Source organism: Symphalangus syndactylus, chromosome 12 (genome assembly GCF_028878055.3).
Source record: "Symphalangus syndactylus isolate Jambi chromosome 12, NHGRI_mSymSyn1-v2.1_pri, whole genome shotgun sequence".
In the NCBI taxonomy this organism is placed as follows: Eukaryota; Metazoa; Chordata; class Mammalia; order Primates; family Hylobatidae; genus Symphalangus; species Symphalangus syndactylus.
This window is the reverse complement of record NC_072441.2, coordinates 85,372,473-85,393,734: the sequence shown is the minus strand read 5'-3', so window position 1 is coordinate 85,393,734 and position 21,262 is coordinate 85,372,473. Positions and strand designations below refer to the sequence as shown.

Genomic DNA, 21,262 nt, shown 5'->3' with positions numbered 1-21,262 from the left:
ACAGAGCTGTCCTGGAAAATATCTCCTCTTGGTGCAGTTCTCCGTGCTGAGGTAGGTCAGGAAAGCCATTTTGCAGGTCTCTGGCTACATCCCTGCACCTGGATGTGGAGTCAGTGAGAACCCCCAGACTAGAGCAGCTCTCAGTCCCTTCCAAACCCAGGCCAGAGACAAACGTGCTTGTTAGGGTACCAGCAAGAGTCAGCTCTCCAGTTACTTGCTGAGGGCCAGCCTTGGGGGACAATGGCAGAATTGATTAGCAGCCACGCCTGGGTATCAGGACCTCCTCCAAACACCAGTGTCTCCTGTCTCAGCAGAGCAGCAATTCCAAGAGAGAAAAGGATGCCTTGGAGGACAAGAAGCGAAACCCCATCCTCAAATACATTGGGAAGCCCAAAAGCTCTTCTCAAAGCAGTGAGTATTTGGGGAGCAACAGCCTCGGGCATTCCTTGGGCAGGGACCTCAGCCCTTTCATGTACCAGTATGTTGGCAGAGGGCCTTTCTGTGTTTCTGGAAGCCACAGGCCCAAACTCAGACCACAGCCACTTTCTCCCCTTGCCAAATCTAGTGCAGGATCTCTGAGGTTCAGGTGAATGTTTCTGAGCCAAGGAAGCCGTGCCGGTCCCGGGTCTTAGTCTAGGAACCCAGAGCAGTTCTAGCTACCAAACGACCACGTGAGAAACGTTTCCCCTCGGCAAGGATCGCCCTGTGGACAGTAAATGCCCCCTTCACCTTCATCCGAGGCTCTATAATTGGTCCCAGCACACAGGATTACAGTAGTACAGATGTGGGCGGGGCATGGTTGAGTCACTATTAAGTAGAACTAGTCAGGTTGGGGGCAAGTTTGGGACCCAGAGTTTCCCCTAATGCCATCAGTAACCCAAAACTCAACTGATCCTATCATTGATCTCTTCCCAGCGTGTGTCATTTGTCTGGAAATTGTTGCTGGCCCCTCCCAGTCAGGACCTTAAGCCCCCCAATATCAATGGGAATCTGTGAAGGGCAGCGGGGTGGGCTGGCCTCCCTTTCTGAAATTGCTGCATTGCAGGAGAGAAAGGGATTCTTCTAGATCAGCCTTGATTTTCGCCACTACCTTTTCATTTTCTGGCTTGATGTAATTTTTATTTTGATTCTTAAAACATTGATTGACTTTTCATGGTTTACTTTTGTTTTTGTTTGTTTTTCTTTTAGCATTTCATATTCCCTTGTCCCCTGTGGAAGGTAAAAGGACCATTTTATTTGGGTTTGTCTTTGCATTAGCATTGAGTTTCCATCTCCCAAATCTTGTCTTTTCTGTTTCTTTCTCATCGTCTACCATCCTGTTCCTCCTCCCTCCCTTTCTTTCTTCTCTCTGTTTCTCTTATGTGTTGCTCATTGTTGCTAAAGCTGCTGTGTGCTACAAACCCTGTGGGGGGTTGGGGAGGGCACCACCCTCATGCCAGGTGTGAGACCTTGTCTCCTAACCCAGAGTTCCAGGGGGCAGGGCCCCTTCTCCTGCAGGAACAGCTCCTTCTGGTAGTTCTGGCCAAGACTAGACTTCTGGTTCCTCTGGCAGTTTTTCCATAGCCTGAGGCCTTTTCTCTATAATTCAGTCACATCTCCAAAGATGAGGGTCCAAAACTCCAGAGTTCTATATAAATGAGGGGAACCCTCACACATTGAAGGGTCTTGCAGTGAAGCAGAAGTGCCTCAGTTTTTTTTTTTTTTTTTTTTTTTTGGAGACACAGTTTCACTCTGTCGCCCAGGCTGGAGTGCAGTGGTGTGATCTTGCCTCACTGCAAACTCCGCCTCCCAGGTTTAAGGGATTCTCATGCCTCAGCCTCCCAAGGAGTAGCTGGGACTACAGGCATGTGCCACTGCACCCAGCTAATTTTTGTATTTTTAGTAGAGACGGGGTTTCACCATATTGGCCAGGCTGGTCTCGAACCCCTGACCTCAGGTGATCTGCCCGCGTTGGCCCTCGAGAGTGCTGGGATTATAGGCATGAGCCAACGCACCCAATCAGTGCCTCAGATTTTTGTTTTCAGTTAAAATAATTAAAATGTCAGTTTTGAAGGTGATTTTTTTTTTTATGTAAAGTATGGGTCTCTAACAGTTTTTCTCTTGGGTATTTTTGTTTATATCATCTACTTAAGCCCTTCAGTATAGCACCTCCATCTCTTTTGACATTTGACTACCAGCACTGTATAACCACAGCAGTGAAAAAAGAATGACCCTAAATGTATTTTAGGGGACCTAGTATCTTCCAGAATCCGTGTATTTAAAACATTAATGTGATACACATTAACCCACAAGAAGCTTAGAGCCTACAGTGAAATGTCACAGAATTGAGCAAGTTCATTTCCTGTTAATAAGGTCCATATGCATGCAACTGATTAACACTTTCTAGATTCTACAATAAATATGTAGAGAGAGATAGAGAGATAGCAATGGGATGCAACCTGGAAACTATTCCGTTACTGCAATTTATTTTACGTAAAAGTGACAAAAATATTATCTTCCAAATTAGTTTAAAAGTTACTAAACTCCTAAACTCTATGCCATTTTAAGCAGTAAAAATAAGGAATTAATGTAAAAAAGTTGATAAAACAAGGGGAAAAAAAGAATGGCCTTGAAATCCAGTCCTCAGTTTTTTTTTGTTTTTGTTTTTGTTTTTTGAGACAGGGTTTTGCCCTGTCGCCGAGGCTGGAGTGCAGTGGTCTAGTCATAGCTTACTACAGCCTTGAACTCCTGGCTCAAACAGTCCTCCCACCTCAGCCTTCCAAGTAGCTGGGACCACAGACGTACATCACCACACCTGGCTAATTTATTTTTGTAGAGAGAGGGTCTCATTATATTGCCCAGCCTGGTCTCAAACTCCTGGGCTCAAGCGATCCTCCTCCCTTGGCCTCCAAAAATGCTGAGATTGTAAGCATGAGGCACTGTATGCCTAGCCATTTTGCTCTTTTTAAAAATGCATTTCCTTCTACCTGTTTTTCCCCGTTACTCTGGGTCATTCGGTTATACCAGATCTCAGGGCTACGCCTGTATTTTGCCACAGCTAAGGTGTAACTCTATCTAGAACATACTTGTGCATTTTCCAAGTGACCCATGGGAAAGGGAAGAGTGGACTCAGCCTGCCGGCTTTCAGTTATAGGATGTTCCCAGGCTCCCACATCATCACCCAGCCAGGGCGGCTCAGGGCTGCGGCTGCCCTGCTGACCCTGGCATCTGCATGGCTTCAAGGCCCAGATGCACATTCAGGCTGGTACAGGCAGATCTGCTCTTAATCTCCAAAGTGAGAGTGATGGTAATAGCCCCTACTCCTGTAATATGCACCCACAGCCACTTACACAGTTTTAGAAAAATATTCCCTAGCCACTTGCCTAAAGGCTGTGGAGTTGTAAACTTTGAAGACAGCAGCTAAATTTTTTTCTGTTCTCTCTGACTTAGAAGTTTTCTTATGAAAGTCAGATTTTGAGACAGATTTGTAAGTTTGTATATGTAGATATCAGAATCTCTGAAGTAGGATCAGGGCCCAGACCCTGGGCTGTTGATATTGCCTCCCCATTTCCCCTTGTCCTTTCCGCTGGTCTCAGGCAGCCAGCATTTCTAGCCCACCCCTGTTCTAATATCACTGGGCTCAGAACTGAGCTAGTTGATTTGAAGGTGAACTCCTTATCTCTCTTTCCTCCTGCTGAGAGCCACAGAACTCTGGGTCTGAGTTCTCCAGGGGCTGTAGTTGGCATTACCTGTGCCTTTTCACTCTCCTATCTGCCCTCTCTGTCTGAACAAGAACAGCTCTCTTCTGTCTTAGCTTCGAAAGGGGGCTGGAATTTGAATGCCAGTGAAGTCTCTCCTCTGTTCCTCCTAGGTCACCTCTTACGGTACTAAAGAGTCTGATTCTGTATTGATGAAGGCCAGAGAAGGGCAGAAAGGACAGGAAGGAGAGGCAGAGAAAAACAGAAATAAAGAACTCTAAAATTCATTTAAATTTGAGAAATGCCTGATGTATTTTGGCAACATGGCCAAATTACATGTAGATGTGCTTTGGTCTTCCTGGCTATTTTTTTAACCTGTATGTGGCTCTTAGGAAAAACCTAATCGTGACTTTCAAGCAGAAGCGTTATTGTAATAATGTGAGAGCCAAAAGAATGCTTATGGAAAACATACTTCCAAACCCTCTCATTTTGCACACGAGGAAAGAATAAACCCAGAAAGGTAGTGTGACTGCCCAGGGCCACACAGCATATTCATAAAAGAGCCAGGACCAGAACACATCTCCTGACTCTTGGTCCAGTGCTGTTCTCATTCACGCTTGCTCATTGCTCTGTCTTTGGGATCTGGGGAAGTCCGAGCCTGAGAAGCCATGCCTGAACAGCAAGCCTAGTGTCCTTCATTTTCTTTTTGCTTCTAGTCAAACCAGGCAATGTGAGGAACATCATTCAGCACTTTGAGAACAACCAGCAGTATGACGCCCCAGAACCTGGGACACAACGACTCTCGACCGGAAGCTTTCCCGAGGACCTGCTGGAGAGTGACAGGTAGCACTGGCTGGATGGGACTCGCCAGCTGCTCGAAGAGTGGGGCATGAGCAGGGCTGATGCTAGGGTTTAATTCCAGCTACTTTACCCCTCTCCACTAGCTTCTAAGGCTACCTCTACAGAACTTCCTCCCCGCCCCCAGTATCTTCAGGAGACACATTGTGTGCTGGTGAACAGGCCAGTGGAAGAGCAAGCAGATCCCCGACTTCCAGCCCAAGAACTACACACTTTTCAAATTCCCTTTGGATTTATCACCTGACTACTCAGTAGCCTTCCCCCAAGATTGAGCTGGGTGATATAAAGCAGCTAATCAGGAAACCCTAAGTGACAAGGATAAGGAAGACTATAGTGGGGGCAAGAGGGAGTCCTGGGGAAAAAAGACCCAGGCAGGCAAAAGAAAGTTGTTTCCTGTCTGTTTGTGAAGAAGAGAGCCAGAGATGAGGTTCTGCTGGGTACTTTAAAGACAAGTGATGTAACTATAGGCATCAGATGTCCACCTCAGCAAAGACAGGCAAAGTGGATTGATTACAAATGAACTGTTTTTCCCTTTTTAAGAAGAAAAAAGGGAATTGAGACTGGCATCTCTCATATTCTTCTTTGGTCAGGTTCTAACTAGAGTCCCCGTCTGGTATGAAAACATATTCTTGGACTTACTTGCTCTTGATTGTGGCATGACAACAGTCAAGTCATGTCTAACATTCTGTAGCTAACACCTAAAAGCCAACACCACCCTTAAAGGTGACTTAAACAGGTAGAGTAATGTGGCCTTGTGTGGGGGGAAATAATGCTTGTGTACAGTCAAGCCTCAGAGCCATTGAGCTGGAGTACAGGCAGGCATGAAAGCAAGCCAGTATGTAGCAGTGTAGATATTCAAGCCGTTTTGCGTTTGTTGTTTGTTTGTTTGTTTTGGGGATTTTTTTTAAGAGACAGGATCTTTCTCTGTCACCCAGGCTGGAGTGCAGTGGTGCAGTCATAGCTCACTGCAGCCTCAAACTCCTGGGTTCAAGAGATCCTCCCACCTCAGCCTCCTGAGTAACTAGGGATACAGGCATGCACCACTGCACCTGGCTAATTTATTTTTATTTTTATTTTTTTGAGACAGTCTCACTATGTTGCCCAGCTTCGTCTCGAACTCCCGACCACAGCAATCTTCCTGCCTCAGCCTCCCAATGTGCTAGGATTATAGGCGGGAGCCACTGCACCTGGCCTATTTTGCCTTTGAAATAACTAATTATCAAACCATAAGCCAAGCTTTCCTGCTTGAATGCAGGTTACTCCTTTCTGTTTATATGAAGCCTTTTTTCAGCTGAACACGTGTTAAAAGATTTTGCTGCTGTGAGAACTGACAGATTTACAGGAGATAAAGGTTAGGTTTGTACTGGGGGAAGGTTGAGTTCTAACATTAATGGGTAAGTTAAATACGCAAATTATGTGATTCCTGTGGTAGCACATGATGTCGTAGATATATCAAATATTTTAAGACTATAAGACATCAACATTTGTAGAAAATATTTGAGACCATTTACAAACTTGCATTCTTGGCATTGCTAGGTAAACGTGCCCTAGGACACTCACTAGGATCCTAAAGCTACTCTAAGCAGAAGCCTTTGGATTTGATGATTATCAACTCATTGGCAGTTTCAGAAGAAATAGTATTAGCAGTATGGTGGGTCAGAGATTGTTGTAGATACTCAACAGGTATAAGATGCCCCAGTTCTAGAAGGCAGTACCCTAGGAATTTGGGGGCAAAGTTAGATAATATGCCTCACTTCTTGGTGGGAGCATTACTTACTTCTGGGTGCTTGAAGGAAGGTGCTTAGCTCTGCAGCCCCAGTAACTCCACTGGGTGTTTGTTGTGGTGGTACAGTGACCCAATAGGACACTGAAAAGTGTTCCGAGTTAGTCTGGGTTGGGATTGTTCTAACACAATTCTGGAGGGTGAATTCAGTAAGGGATCAGTGGGCAGTATGTTTTCTAACCCTGCAGACAAGACCCTCAGGACCCTAGGAGATGAGCTCCATTTTGGATCATCTGGCAGTTTGGGCACGATGAATAGAGACCGAGACATTTAGCTCCTCATTGCAGCAATCTGCTGTGCTATTAAGAGCTCTGCAGACATTTCCAGGCCTCCTGTGGTCCTAGAAGCAGAGCAGGATGTAGATTACTAATAATATCAGAAAACCAGCCCAACAGGGCCACAGCATGGAGGTGGGGGGACCATCCTGGGGCAGCTAGGGGTCAGAGGTGCCATCTGTCTCAGGCTGATGCACTGCAGGACTCGACACCGCAACACCCAGTCATCAGCATCTCATCAAACCCCAGAGACACTCAGTAGCCAAGCATGGCAGGCCAAGGAGCGGGTCCTGCCTATCAGTAAAAAGGCCCCTGTAAGCACAAGCCTGTCTGCTCTTGAGACGAAATGGAATCTTAGGAACAGTACTGTTAAGATAAGAATGGAACTCATCCGCATCACAACTGGAGGGCTAAGAATCCAGCAGCAGATAGAACTTTCTGACAGGCAGTGTGGAAAATCCTAAAATGAGCTGTGAATATAGTGACTCCACTTTCCTCTTAAGACCTCTTAAAAGAGGTTTGCCTCAAGCAGAGTTAAGGTGGGAGCTGACTCATTCCAAAGCAGAGGCAATGCAGACTGGCCACCAGATGACCCCAGGGGCAGGGAGCTAGGACCTTGTGGTCCCTGATGAGGGACGATGATGTCTACCACCTTCTTGACAGGAGCATGGTGTCTCAGGCCTCTCGACACACTACAACTCTTACTCCATTAGCCCCAGATTTCATCTTCCTGTTAGGATCCCTTCCTAATAGCTCCAGAGGAGGATGACTCTGTCTATCCATCAGGCTAGGCTGGGGAGAGAGGAGGAGTTTGTAGAGCAGCAAAAATAGTCTGTCTTTGAGAAGCTTCCACTGCCATCCAGGTGCTTTGGCCATGTTCAGGAGGAGAACCTGTGGCACGGAGGCATCCTTGAGATGGAGCCGCAGGTAGGAGCTGGCCAGGATGTAAGCATGGCCCACTGACTTCCCAAGTCCCAAAGTCTTTTGTCCCTTCCTAGTTCACGCTCAGAGATTCGCCTGGGCCGCTCTGAAAGCCTCAAGGGCCGGGAAGAGATGAAACGGTCTCGAAAGGCAGAGAACGTGCCCCGCTCTCGCAGTGATGTTGACATGGATGCTGCTGCGGAGGCTACTCGCCTGCACCAGTCAGCCTCGTCCTCTGCCTCCAGCCTCTCCACCAGGTGGGCAGGGCTACAACAGCTGCACTCATGGACATCTTGGGGGTGGGGGCAAGGATAGAGGGTTGCTGAGAGTTGACATTCCCTCCACAGGTCTCTTGAGAACCCAACCCCTCCCTTCACTCCCAAAATGGGCCGCAGGTAAGTGATGGGCACGGTGGTGCCTCTGTTTGGTGTCTCTGTGTCCCATCCACACCCAGCTGCTCCTCTCACCCGCAAGGGGCTGGTTGGGTGGGTGTCTCCTCTTCTGGGCCCACTAGTTTCCCATGTGCATGAGGCAAGCAGGTCGGGCAGGAGAGGGAGGGCCAAACCCTCTGTGTGAGTTCTTCCTCCTAAGTGAAGCTGAGCTACCTGTTTTCCCCCAGGAGCATTGAGTCCCCCAGTTTGGGGTTCTGCACAGATGCCCTCCTTCCCCACCTCCTAGAGGATGATCTGGGCCAGCTTTCTGACCTGGAGCCAGAGCCAGATGCCCAAAATTGGCAGCATACAGTGGGCAAGGATGTGGTGGCTGGGCTAACCCAGCGGGAGATTGACCGGCAAGAGGTCATCAATGGTGAGAACGTGCTCCATTGCCCCTAGCTCCGCTCACACATGTGGGAATAGGTCCAGAATGCCTGAGACACAAGGGTGGGAAAGAGGTAAATAGGGTGGGGGGCCCCTGTGTGCTGGAGCAGGTCCACATTGCCTGTTGCTATAAGATTCCCCTCAGTTCTGGCCCTTGGGGTAAGAGAAAAGTTGCTGTATGATCTGAAACCAGCACTTCAGCTCCCCCCAAAATAGAGTGGTGTGGGAACCAAGGCAGGGACTCTAGATACTTGCTGATCCATTTTCTACCCTGGCTTTCTACCCTCCTTGTCACAACCACCACTCAGAGCTGTTTGTGACTGAAGCTTCCCACCTGCGCACACTCCGGGTCCTGGACCTGATCTTCTACCAGCGAATGAAGAAGGAGAACCTGATGCCCCGGGAGGAGCTGGCCCGGCTCTTCCCAAACCTGCCTGAACTCATAGAGATTCACAGTAAGGAGCCTGTGCCCCTCCAGACTCCTTTTCTGCTGCCCTTCAGCTTCCTGTTCCATTTTGGCCCCACTGCCAGGACCTCCCTGAGTAGATAACCCCCCACTAATCCCTGGTGAGAAAAAGATCTGTGGACAGCCTGAAACCAGCATTGGAGTTCACCCCGAAAGTACAATGGTTTCCAGACCCTTCCCATGGCACTGCTGTCAGAGATTCGCTTCTCTCTTGTCAGAAAGGTTCTGGCAGTTGAGCTCAGCCCCAGGCATTTCTAGTTGTTCTCTTCTTGCCCCAGATTCCTGGTGTGAAGCCATGAAGAAGCTCCGGGAGGAAGGCCCCATCATCAAAGAGATCAGTGACCTCATGCTGGCCCGGGTATGGCTCCAAACTTCTCCCTCTTGGCAAGGAGGAGACTGGGGGAGGCAGGGTCTCATTACCCAAGGCCAGGGAATTTGGCAAAGGAAGGGATAGGCAGGGGTCTGGTCCCAGGCAGGGGTTTGATGCCTGGCCCTGTGTCCATTCTGCCTCTTCAGTTTGATGGCCCTGCCCGAGAGGAACTCCAACAAGTGGCTGCACAGTTCTGTTCCTATCAGTCAATAGCCCTAGAGCTAATCAAGACCAAGCAACGCAAGGAGAGTCGATTCCAGCTCTTCATGCAGGTGCGTCCTTGGCCATGCCTTGGCCTTCCTTCATCACCATCAAGGTCACCAAGGATCTCCTGAACTTCTCTCCTTCTGGCCACATCCTCCCTCTCTACAGCAACTCCCTCTACCCTTTGGCACACGCTCCTCAAAAACACTGACTCACTCTAGACAAAGAGACTTCTGTTTGTTGAAAAGAATCCTGGATTAGCAGCAGAGGCCTGGCTCACCCACCAGCACCTGTGTGCACTGAGATGGATCTCAGTTTCCTTGTCTATAGAATGGCAGCAATATGCCTGCCCTTCTGTTTTGACCATATCCCTTTGGATTGGTGTCTCCCTGCCACCACACACCCTTCTCTACATCTTTAAGGAAGATGCTTCCACTGCCATTTCTGAGTGATCCATCTGGCATTAGGACCTGTTTGTCATGTTCACACCCATCTTGGCCCTGAGCCCATAAGCCAGCTCCCAGCCACGCTGACATCCCCTTCCTTCTGTGTCTCCTGCTGTCTAGGAGGCTGAGAGCCACCCTCAGTGTCGGCGGCTGCAGCTGAGAGACCTCATCATCTCTGAGATGCAGCGGCTCACCAAGTACCCGCTGCTGCTGGAGAGCATCATCAAGCACACAGAGGGTAGCGCTTGGGGAGGGGCTGGCATCACAGGCAGTGGGCCTTGTGCCAGACCCTAATTCTGGCACTGCTTTGTGACCTTAGCAAGTCACTGTGCCTTGTGGTCTTTGGTGTCTTCGTCCTTGTTCTGTTGTGGAGTGTTTCAGAGAAGAAAATGATTGTAAATGTCCTTTGGAAAATATAAGGTGTTTAACGGAGGAGTAGGGGCCACCATCAAAGGCCACCTGTGTGGGCCTTTGTGCAAATCCAAGGAAAGCATCTGGTGCCCAACACAGGCTGGCACTCAAGGGCACTTGGGTCCCTCTGGTTGCATGGGGCTGGATTTTATCCCCATTCATGCCCCCTGCAGTGCACAAAAGACACGGCCTATGTGGTGACACTAGAGGAGCAGGGGACCAGACTGAAAAAGAGGGTCTAGCCTCAGGTTGCCACTCTCCCTGGGATCCTGGGCATCTTTCACTACCCCCATATTTCAGACATTGGAGTCAGGACAGAGAGATGTTAGGAACCCCAATCTGATTTGAACAGGCTTTCTAGAGGCATAATTTTGGCCATTTATCACAGTCTCTGTCCCTTGCATCTGTAGAGCTGGTTGTGGTAGAGGCAGGGATTCCCAAGAGTTGTCAGCGTCTTCAAAGCAGTGGTCTGTCTGAGACCTGAAGATGCTCAGTAAAAGTTACCCTTACCACTTGGGGTCCTCATGTGAGGCAAGGGTGGCTCCACCCACGCCTGCTGGTTTGAAGCAAGCCAGCTGGCATGGATGAATTCAGGCAGATAACAGCTGGTGCCATGTTAGACTTCTCAGGCAGGAGCCCCAACCATCTCCTCTGTCCATTTTGGTAGGTGGCACCTCTGAGCATGAGAAGCTCTGCCGGGCCCGGGACCAGTGCCGGGAGATTCTCAAGTATGTGAATGAAGCGGTAAAACAAACAGAGAACCGCCACCGTTTAGAGGGCTACCAGAAACGCCTGGATGCCACCGCCCTGGAGAGGGCCAGCAACCCCCTGGCAGCAGAGTTCAAGGTAGGAGGCAGAGGCTGCAGCACAGTCAACCCCTCACACTTTGTGGGTACCCTTAGGAGCAGAACACTGGTCAGGGCTTGGAGAGTCTTAGAGGTAGGAGACAGAGACCAGATAAGGTGGCACAATGGAGCCCTAGAAGACACCCTGCTGTTGTCGCCCTGTCCCTAGATGGACAAGGCAGGCAGCCCCACCTAAGAAAGACTAGATGTTGGAACTCAGCCTGAGAGAGCAGGGGATGGGGTAGAACTGGAGGTAAGGTGGAGATCTTCTGGGAGGGAATAGAGCTGGAGGCATGGGCAGGAAAAGCAGTGTGTGGTCTTCTTGGGACTGTAGCTGGCACATGGTAGGGGCAGGTGGGAGACCCAAGTCAGAGCCATCGGTATATACCCCCACTGGCACATGGCACATGACTTCACAGTTACCTTTTTGCTTATGTTCATCCCCCACAAGAGAGTAAGGGCAAGGACTTTTTCTTATTTACCAATTCCCAGCACCTTAACACAATGTCTGGCACACAGTAGGCTCTCAAACTTGAATGAATGAATGGTGTCTCCTTAACAGAGCCTGGATCTTACGACCAGAAAAATGATCCATGAGGGACCCCTGACCTGGAGGATCAGCAAGGATAAGACCTTGGGTATGTGCCAGGGGACTGGGACTGAGCAGGAACCTGCAGTGGGTGGGCCTCCTTGGGCTCTTCTGTCTTTCCCAAGCATTGAAACATGACTGGAGGTGATAGTTCAGGACATGGGAAGGGACTAACCAGAGAGAGAAATGGGGTCACCAGACTCCCAGGGCTTCCTAGAGCCTCCAAGAGCCTGTGGCCCTGCATTGTGCTTATGAAGGATGAGTAGGCACCAGGGAACGCCTTCCCATGACCATACCCCTCCAGACCTCCACGTTCTGCTGCTAGAGGACCTCCTAGTGCTGCTGCAGAAACAGGACGAGAAGCTACTGCTGAAGTGCCACAGCAAGACCACTGTGGGCTCCTCAGACAGCAAGCAGACCTTCAGCCCCGTGCTCAAGCTCAATGCTGTGCTCATCCGCTCTGTGGCCACAGGTACCTGGGGAGATGGTCCAGGCTGGCCTGGGGCTCAGGGACCATGTCCAGCAAGTGCTGGGTGAGGCAGGGCCAGTCTGGAGCCTTTACAGGACCTACCTGTCCACCTGTGTTCCTTTCCTCCTGTCCCGACCCAGCCTAAGCAGGAGGACTGGCCCAAAGTGGGGTAGGATGAGGGTTAGGATGGGGACCAAGAGGAAGATAGACAACCTGGCACAGGGGTGGTCAGCAGTCCTCAAGCACAGTGCTGGATGGGATGTGCACACCCAGGATGGGGTAAGAGTGTCTGAGCAGGATTGGGAAGAATGGGATTAGGCAGAATGAGTAGGACAAGCCTTTCTGGTACAAGAGTGACTTGGGCAGAGCTTGGTTACAGAAGATGTTAGTACCCATGGTACAGAGCTGGGTCCAGTGGACAGGGACATTTCAATGAGAAGTGCAGTGTGTGTGAGAAAGGGCTCTGAAGCAAAATTCTCTGGATTCACTTTCTTCATCTGTAAGATAGGAGTGATACCTACCCTACCTCTTGGGGGCATCAAAAGGGATGACGGGTATGAAAAAGTTTTATAAACCCTTGGCCAGGCACTGTGGCTCACGCCTGTAATCCCAGCCCTTTGGGAGGCCGAGGCACGCAGATCACTTGAGGTCAGGAGTTCAAGACCAGCCTGGCCAACATGGTGAAACCCTATCTCTACTAAAAATACAAAAATTAGTCAGGCATGTTGGCAGGCACCTGTAATTCCAGCTACTCGGGAGGCTGAGGCAGGAGAATCGCTTGAACCCGGGAGGTGGAGGTTGCAGTGAGCCAAGATGGCGCCACTACATTCTAGCTTCGGTGACAGAGCAAGACTCCATTTCAAAAAAAAAGTTTTATAACTCCTAAGCACCATACACATATCATCCATCACTGTTATTAGAGCAGGAGAGGAATAGGGGTGGCTGTGAAAGATGACATTGGGGTCCTAGAATTTCCTGTCTCCCTTGTGTAAGTGGGTTCCAAGTGGTCCTGAAGATCCACATCTGTCTCGTGCTGCACTCTCCATCCGTGTGAAGGGTCAGGGCTTTGAATCCCACTCTGTCACCCTGGCCCAGGCTGCAGTCACACCTGCCATCCCTAGTACAGACCCTTCTACCTTCCTTTCCTCACGCAGATAAACGGGCCTTCTTCATCATCTGCACCTCCAAGCTGGGCCCACCCCAGATCTATGAGCTGGTTGCATTGACGTCATCAGACAAGAACACGTGAGAATTGATTGAGGGGTTACCCGTAACCGCGGTCCCTTTGGGACCAGGGTGGTGTGTATGAGGACGGTGGATAGCAAGGCCAGGTTTGGGCCCCAGAGCAGTCCCTGGACAGGGGATTGGGAAGGGAAGTGGGAGGTAGGACAGAAGTAGAGAAGCTGGGAGGGGTCATCACCCCTGACCTGGTCACCAGGCCTGCTTCTGGGAGAATGAGCTTCTGGCAGTCTTCCAGCTGCTGCTGCTGCTTCTTTCCTTCCTGCCCTACTCCCTTCACCATCAGGCAAATTAGATTCATGCAACCTTCTCAGGCATTTGCCTCCCACCCAGCCCATGTTCTCTGACAGCAGCTGCCAGAGGTGGCATGGTACAGTGGAAGGAGACAGGTCGAGTCAGACAGTTTCCCAACTCCAGGGTTTTCATCTGTAAAATGTGGCTAATGCTACCTGTTAGAGAATTACTTTAGAGAGAAAACGTAGAATGCTTTGCACAGAGTGTAATAGAGGGTTGGTGTCCAGGATTTGGTAGCTGCAAGTAATATAACCCCAAGGGAGCAGCCAGGGAGGACTGTACAGGGAGGTGGGCACCTCCCAGGCAGAGGGTTCTTAGGGTCTGGAGAAGGGCCTGGAAGCCCTGCTCCAGTGGGCTCAGTACGGGGTGGTGTGTGCTGCTATCTTGCTCTCACTACAGTCCTCTCTGTTCCTGCCGAGCAACAGATGGATGGAGCTCTTAGAAGAGGCTGTGCGGAATGCCACCAGGCACCCCGGAGCTGCCCCGATACCCGTCCATCCTCCACCCCCAGGTCCCCAGGAGCCAGCCCACCAGGGCCCCACACCCAGCAGGTGCAGCGCTTAGCCCTCCAGACCCCATACTCTCTCCACTCCAAACCTCCTGTTTTCTGCTGCTTCTAAGCCCTTCGCCCCCGTGGGTAGACAGCCACAACAGGGAAATGCTAGCAGGGAGCAGACAGCTCCAAGTGCTGGCAGATGGAGGAACATGTCCCCCATCCCTGCTTCCTGTCCCTGTCCGCTCCCCCACAGCCTGCCACCTGGCTGTAATAGAGCTGAGCCTGCAGAAGGTGAGGGGGGTGTAGAGCAGGGGACCAGAGAAGCTCAGCCAGCAGCCCCCCTCCTCTCTGGGTTGCCAAGCAGACCAGCCAGGTGAGGAGGCCCACACCGTCCTTCTCAGATCCTACTCCATTGCCCATTCTAACGCACGAGTCCAGAGTGGAATCTCATGACATCTCACCCTGTGTTGGTTTCCTCCCTCAGGGTAGAACTGGATGACTCAGACGTGTTCCATGGTGAACCCGAACCTGAGGAGCTGCCTGGAGGTAAGGGCCCTGAACTGTCCTGTGGGAGCCAGCCCAGGCCTTTTTCTGTAGGCACAGGTTGGGTGTGAGTATGGGGGTGATGGGAGAGTCCATCAGGGCCCGGGGTGTGAGGTTTTGATAAAGAGTAGAGAAGAAACAGGGCAGGAGGAAGAGTCTGGAAGAGGAAGGAGAGCAGACTGAAGACTTAAGAAAGGGTGAACTTGCTCACCTGACCAGAGATTCCCACCCAGCCTTTCTGGGTGATGGCATCAGCCGTGGAAGAAGACGAGCAGTCTGGCGGGATCCATGGGCCCTGCATCCTCCAGCCAGGGGTTACTGTTGGGGAGAGAGATACGTGCTGCAACTATGGGAATGGAAAACATGGGGGGCCGGGGAGCTCAAAGGGCTTAAGATGCAGTTACTGTGATGCGATTGGTAGAGGGGACAGCATTCTCATTGAGAGCTTGCATGTGAAGTAACCTGGGGTCTTGGGTTTCAGGAGAAATCTCGGGTTTCCTGGCTGGGTCCCTGTTGTTTCCCTCTGCTTAGAATGCTTTTCCTCCTAACACCACACCTCCTTCGCGTCTTTGTTCCAGTGTCCTCTTGGCCCAATCTGTTTAATACTGTAGCCAGCACTGTCCAGCCCCCAGCCCCGTGCCCTGCTGTTGTTTTCTTCTTTCCCATGGAAGTTACCGCCTTCTAACAAACTGCATAATTGGCTGAAGTGTCTTATTTTTGTATGTCCCTCCACTAGAATGTAAGCTCAACATGGGCAGGGATCTTTTTGTTTTGCTTACTGTTGTATGCCAGGAGCCTGGGACAGTGCCGGCCACAGGAAGTTCTCAGTAAACAACTGTAGAATGAATCAGTGTTCCCAGCACCTTGGCTCCAAAGCTGCTCATAGGCTCTCCCATACGTGCCCTCTCCCTTTACCTGCTTTACAATCTTCTCTCATCCCAAACAGGCACTGGGTCCCAGCAGAGGGTCCAAGGGAAGCACCCAGTCCTGCTAGAGGACCCTGAGCAGGAGGGCAATGCAGAGGAAGAGGAACTGGGTGTCCTGCCTTGCCCTTCCACATCCCTGGATGGAGAGAACAGGGGCATCAGGACAAGGAACCCCATCCACTTGGCCTTCCCAGGCCCTCTGTTCATGGAAGGGCTCGCTGACTCCGCTCTGGAAGATGGTGAGTGCTTCAAGGCCCTGCCGTCAGCCCCTCGTGCCCAGTCGCACAGCCAATGTGAACTGGCAGGCGCCTGCACCCTCCACCTTCCCGAAGGCTCTTCCTGGTGTGCTTGAGGAGAGATGGATGCAGAGACAGATGTCATTCCCCACCCAACCCCCACCAGCTAGTTGGCCAGAGCCCTCCAGCTTCACCTGTGCCTGAGGTCACCAGCTTGGGGTCGGTGGGGCAGCGCAGCGATCCTTCTGGTGTGGGGTGCAGTCCCGTGCTGGGAAGACATCACCCTGTTTCCCCTCCAGTGGAGAACCTGCGACACCTGATCCTGTGGAGCCTGCTGCCAGGTCACACCATGGAAACTCAGGCTTCCCAGGAGCCCGAGGACGACCTGACACCCACACCTTCTGTCATCAGCGTCACCTCTCACCCCTGGGACCCAGGCTCCCCAGGGCAAGCACCCCCTGGGGGTGAAGGGGACAACACCCAGCTTGCAGGGCCGGAGGGGGAACGGCCAGAGCAGGAGGACGTGGGTCTCTGTTCTCTGGAACACCTACCCCCAAGGACCAGAAATTCTGGGATATGGGAGTCTCCAGAACTGGACAGGAATCTGGCTGAAGAGGCTTCAAGCACAGAGGCAGCAGGAGGTTACAAAGTTGTGAGAAAAGGTAAAATAAATGGGAGTGTCCAGTGGGGAGACAAGCACCCTTGCTAGGTGAGATAAGTCTTCCGAACAGCTGCTTCCTTCCTTCCCTACATTCCCCCTGGGTACCGTGTGAGCAGAGACCTACACTGGGTACTGGAAGAAGGAGACAACGCCAATATCAGGCAGGCTTTGGAGTTGGACATTTGAGATTCAGAGCTTAGCTCTGCCACTTAATATCTGTGTGGCTTTAGACAAAATTCTGAATCATCTCTGAACTTCATTTTATAGCACATAAGGACATTTCTTTCTGCCTGGCACAAACCGACTACCAGTACCAGTCTCTGTTAGTGCTCCTCACTGATCTCCTGGTCCCAGGGAAAAGAGCCACTCTTCTCAGGAGCTTCAGTCTGGGAAAGACAGGGCAGGTGCATGCAGCCCCTCATGCCAGGCAACAGCACCAAGGGCAGTAGAGGTGGCAGCTGGAACTGGAAGGAGTGGAGGACAAAGCTGGGAAGACATTTGGCGAGTGAAGGGTGTGGGGAGTGAACAAGGTGGCAGGGAGGGCACCCCGGGTTGGGGAACACCATGGGCAGCCTTGAGACAAGAAAAGCCAAGACAAGCTCACAGGGAGGCCGACAGGTTTGCCCAGCTCGAGCAGTGAGCCCAGGGAGGAAGGTCCCCACCCCAGGAAGAGTGGGCTGGTCTGAGAGGGTGGCAAGAAAGGTAGAACAAAGCCTGGGGCATGCATGGGGTGGGGTTCCATGCTAGTGGGCCTGCCCTCCCCTGGGATTCCACTCTGCCTCCCTTCCAGCAGCATTTTTCATTCCGTCTGCCCAAGGGCCACCTGTCTCCTGGGTTTCTGAGAACTGACCTTCCTTCTCTGTCTCTCGGTGAATTGGTGGAAAGTTCTCTGCACCGCCTGGGATGTCATCGTGTATGATCTTGTGTTCACCTTGTTCTTCCCATTTTCTCCTTCCCCTGTCCCCACTTCCTGCCCTCTCTCCTTCCTGTTCTCTCTCCCTTCCCTTTCCTTGTCTTTTGGTCTCTCCTCTTCCTGGTGGTGGTGGTGTCGGTGCAGCTGAGGTGGCAGGCAGCAAGGTTGTCCCTGCACTACCAGAGAGTGGCCAGTCAGAGCCTGGGCCACCTGAAGTGGAAGGCGGAACAAAGGCTACGGGTAATAACTTTCTCCTTGGAGCTAAAGACAGGCCAAGACTGGAGTGTGGAACCTGTGAGGGCAGAGTCGGACCCCTGCCCATGGTCACACACACACCCACAAGCTCCCTCAGCCGCCTGGAATGGGGAGGAGGAAGATCTGGCTCTAAAGACAGGGACAGGCCCTGTGCTGTCCATCCAGCCTTAAGAAGCCACCTGTCCAGACTCCTGTTCAGAATGGCAGGGATAAACATCTGTGTGCAATTGTGAGGGGGGGCAGGGAAGCCTGGCCTGGTGCTGGGGACCCAGTGTCCTTCACCTGATACTCAAGCAGCCACTTCCCCACCTCAGCCGCCGCTCCAGTGTCACTGTGGAAATCGGCTGAAAGAGCCTGCCAGGTTCTGCGGTGGTTCTCTGTGCTTCCTGCCTGTCAGGAACCCTCCACGTCCTTCCTCCAGATCTCTCTGACACCCCTTGGTTGAGTCAAGGGACCTCCAGAGGATCATGGCATGGATGGAAGAGGGGCAGGGCAGGGCTATAGTTCATCCAGAGCTGGAGTCAGGCAGGGCAGGAGGGCTGCTGCCTGCTCCTTTCAAAAGAGCCTGAAACCAGCCCGCAATCTGTTTACTCAAGGAGGGGGAGCCACTCCAATTTCCCCAAATGAAACACTGCAGCTCTGCCACTTCTGCCTTAGTTCACTGCTCAGCGTCTCCCCTGGGTTGGGGCCAAACTGAGCAAGTGCCATCTAGAAGGTCTCAGGAGCAGGGCTTTTAAGGGGCTGGCAGACAGTGAGCAAGGCCCACATGCTCTGAGTTCATCTGCTCTGTCAGGTGGCTGGGGAATCCCACAGGAACGGGAGGATAGCTTCGACTTCTCTGTTTGCCTCCTGATCTCATTCTCTTACTGTGGGGACAGGGAACTGCTTTTATGTCAGCATGCCATCAGGACCCCTGGACTCAAGCACCGACCACTCAGGGGCACCCACGAGCCCCCCTCAACCTGACAGCCTCCCTGCAGGGCAGACAGAGCCTCAGCCTCAGCTGCAGGGAGGCAACGGTGATCCAATATGCCCCAGCCGCTCTCCCCCAAGCCTGGCCCTCAGGGATGTGGGCATGATCTTCCGTACCATTGAGCAGCTCACCCTCAAGCTCAACAGGCTCAAGGTGAGGGAAACAGGGCTTGGGTCCCTGTAGGCCTTCAGTCCATCACCCCAAAACCATTCCCCATGAGTGAGATGTGTGTCTTCGCAGGAGACCTAGATCCTGTCCTGGCCCTGGGATCTTCCCCCAGCCCACCCAGCCACCCTTAAATCACACCCCCATCCCCAAGGCCCAGCACAGATCAGAGTGTGACCCCTTCCCCAGGGGCCTTAGAAATAGAAGGACTTGAGCAGACATTCCCCCACCGACTCTTCCAGGATATGGAGCTGGCCCACAGAGAGCTGCTCAAGTCCCTGGGGGGAGAGTCATCTGGTGGCACCACGCCTGTGGGCAGTTTCCACACAGAAGCAGCTAGATGGACAGACGGCTCCCTCTCACCTCCCACTAAGGAGCCCCTGGCTTCTGACTCCAGGAACAGCCATGAACTGGGTCCCTGCCCTGAGGATGGTGAGTGAAGCCAGGTCCCTCTCGGTACCTACCGTGGAGGAGAAGTCCGCCAACTCGTGAGGACACATCACTAAGCAGTGAGAGATTGTGGTTCTGAAAGTCTGGTTTCCCCTTGAGTGAAATGAATTCATTCTCTCAGCTTCAGAGAGGGATCTTTTTAGGGAAGTCCCACGGAAGCTTCCCAGCAAAATGGGGAGCTTAGAATTGAGCCCTCTTTTTCCTTGTGCTATGGAGGTAACAAACCAGGAGGAGCCTGTTCTCACATCTAAGACCTGTTCTTTTTTTAATTTTATATATATATATATATTTATTTATTTCTATTTATTTGAGACAAGGGCTGGCCTGACTATGTTGCCCAGGCTGGTCTCAAACTCCTGGGCCCAAGTGATCCACCCACCTCAGCCTCCGAAGCAGCTGGGATTGCAGGTACACACCATGGTGCCGGCCTAAGACTCATGCTGATTAAATGGTTCAGAACCACACTGGGTGGGCCAGGGACACAGCTATGTCATAACTCAGGAAGACAAGGCACATACCTACCTGACCTAAGGGCTTTAGGGGCTGATGAAAGTGGAGTTAAGTAGACAGCCCTTTTCAAGCCCTACAGAAACTAGGGTTTCTGGAGGAGAAGGAAGGTGATGAAGGAGCTGTTCTCGTGGGCCTGAAGACTTTCTAGACAAAACGTGGAAGCGGTCACCTCAAGCTGGCCAGTTCCTCACCTTCATCCTCCTCCCACAGGCTCTGACGGCCCCCTGGAAGACAGCGCAGCAGACGCAGCCGCGTTACCAGGACCATAACCGTGCAAACCACCAAATCCTCTGCGCCCCCACTCCTCCTGCAGGGACTGGCCTGAGACCGGGGCACAGGGTAGGGGGGATCCCAACGCTCCTCCCTGTGGAGGAGGCAGTTGGGGAAACTAGGATCCAGCCAAGGCCTGGGGGGAAACCCGCATGTTGCTTGGTCTGCTCAAGTCAGAGTCAAGTTTCAGTGTCTTTTCCCTCCCTCAGCCCAACCCTCCAAGGCCTCGTGTCTCCTAAGCATGCTGACTGCATCCGAAAGGCCCCCACTCACCATGGTCTGCCCTCACCCCACATATGCGTGTACACGCGCACGCCTGTATGTGCGCTGCCCTCAGACATGTAAGTGAAAGGAGGAGGCTTCTGTGTAAATGCACTTTCTTCTTCCCCTCTTTCTCCATAAGACCCCAGGTGGAGGTGGGTGCCTCCCCTCCGCCTTTGTCACTTTGGTTTCCTATAAATATGTATGTATCGTATGTGCATCTTTGCTATTGTAAATAACTTTGACCATTTTTGTTCCTGTTCCTGAAGTGCTGGAGGCAGTTATGGAAGGAGCTCCTTAGGGAAGAGGGGGTTCACTTGTATCTCCTTAGTTAACAACCCAGCTCCAGGATCGAGCCTAAAGCAGGAGCCAGGCCTGGGTGTCCCTGTCCCTGTAAGGTCTTCTGGCTCCCCATCCCACCTGGCTCCAGAGCCTGCCCTCCACAGCTTGCTGCCGAGCTGCTCCCTCCCTCCCTGGACTTCTCATCTTCACAAGATGGGGACCCTGGGGGTTTCTTACCCCACCTATGTCCCCCCTTCCCCACCCTGTCCCTGTAGAAAACCAGTGAAGCAGGTACGGAGCTGAAGACTGGGCCCCAGGAGGTGGGGACAGGGGTCTGAATGCTGAGTCCCTGAATTCACCCAGGACCATCCAAGGGGCCACCGCAGCATTGGCCCCATCACCACGTCTTCACCCAACTCTCCCTGATGAATAGAATATACACACTGTGCTAGGTGTATATATACATATATATATATATATAAATATATATAATATATAAAATATAGATATGGAAATGACTGTTTTGCTGTTAAGATAATGTATACTCTTTTATTTTCTTCCTTTCATGGTTAAGATTTTTTTTTTAAGAAAAGTTAAATATTCTTCAATGGTGGTGTGTGTGTTTCTTGGAATCGCTGTGATAAAAGGTACGGTGT

At 51.6% G+C, this 21,262-nt stretch overlaps 1 protein-coding gene across 14 annotated transcripts in view; it reads left to right on the top strand.

Moving 5' to 3' along the window:
• ARHGEF11 (Rho guanine nucleotide exchange factor 11) overlaps positions 1-21,166 on the top strand; it is a 111,970-nt gene extending 90,804 nt beyond the window's left edge. For 4 of the 14 annotated variants that reach the window (XM_063626926.1, XM_063626931.1, XM_063626935.1 and 1 more), the window contains 22 exons: positions 312-411; positions 1,189-1,218; positions 4,394-4,520; positions 7,592-7,771; positions 7,862-7,909; positions 8,134-8,321; positions 8,641-8,787; positions 9,077-9,156; positions 9,315-9,440; positions 9,939-10,056; positions 10,897-11,075; positions 11,637-11,712; positions 11,968-12,135; positions 13,287-13,377; positions 14,091-14,216; positions 14,646-14,707; positions 15,651-15,869; positions 16,166-16,528; positions 17,585-17,680; positions 18,574-18,821; positions 19,076-19,265; positions 20,004-21,166. In XM_063626926.1, coding sequence (XP_063482996.1) covers positions 312-411; positions 1,189-1,218; positions 4,394-4,520; positions 7,592-7,771; positions 7,862-7,909; positions 8,134-8,321; positions 8,641-8,787; positions 9,077-9,156; positions 9,315-9,440; positions 9,939-10,056; positions 10,897-11,075; positions 11,637-11,712; positions 11,968-12,135; positions 13,287-13,377; positions 14,091-14,216; positions 14,646-14,707; positions 15,651-15,869; positions 16,166-16,528; positions 17,585-17,680; positions 18,574-18,821; positions 19,076-19,265; positions 20,004-20,062 — 3,021 coding nt within the window. In that variant the 3' untranslated portion in view covers positions 20,063-21,166. The remainder of the gene's footprint in view (positions 1-311; positions 412-1,188; positions 1,219-4,393; positions 4,521-7,591; positions 7,772-7,861; positions 7,910-8,133; positions 8,322-8,640; positions 8,788-9,076; positions 9,157-9,314; positions 9,441-9,938; positions 10,057-10,896; positions 11,076-11,636; positions 11,713-11,967; positions 12,136-13,286; positions 13,378-14,090; positions 14,217-14,645; positions 14,708-15,650; positions 15,870-16,165; positions 16,529-17,584; positions 17,681-18,573; positions 18,822-19,075; positions 19,266-20,003) is intronic. The other 10 variants (XM_063626928.1, XM_063626932.1, XM_063626936.1 and 7 more) reach the window with 6 other exon arrangements.
• The last annotated feature ends 96 nt before the right edge of the window (positions 21,167-21,262 follow it).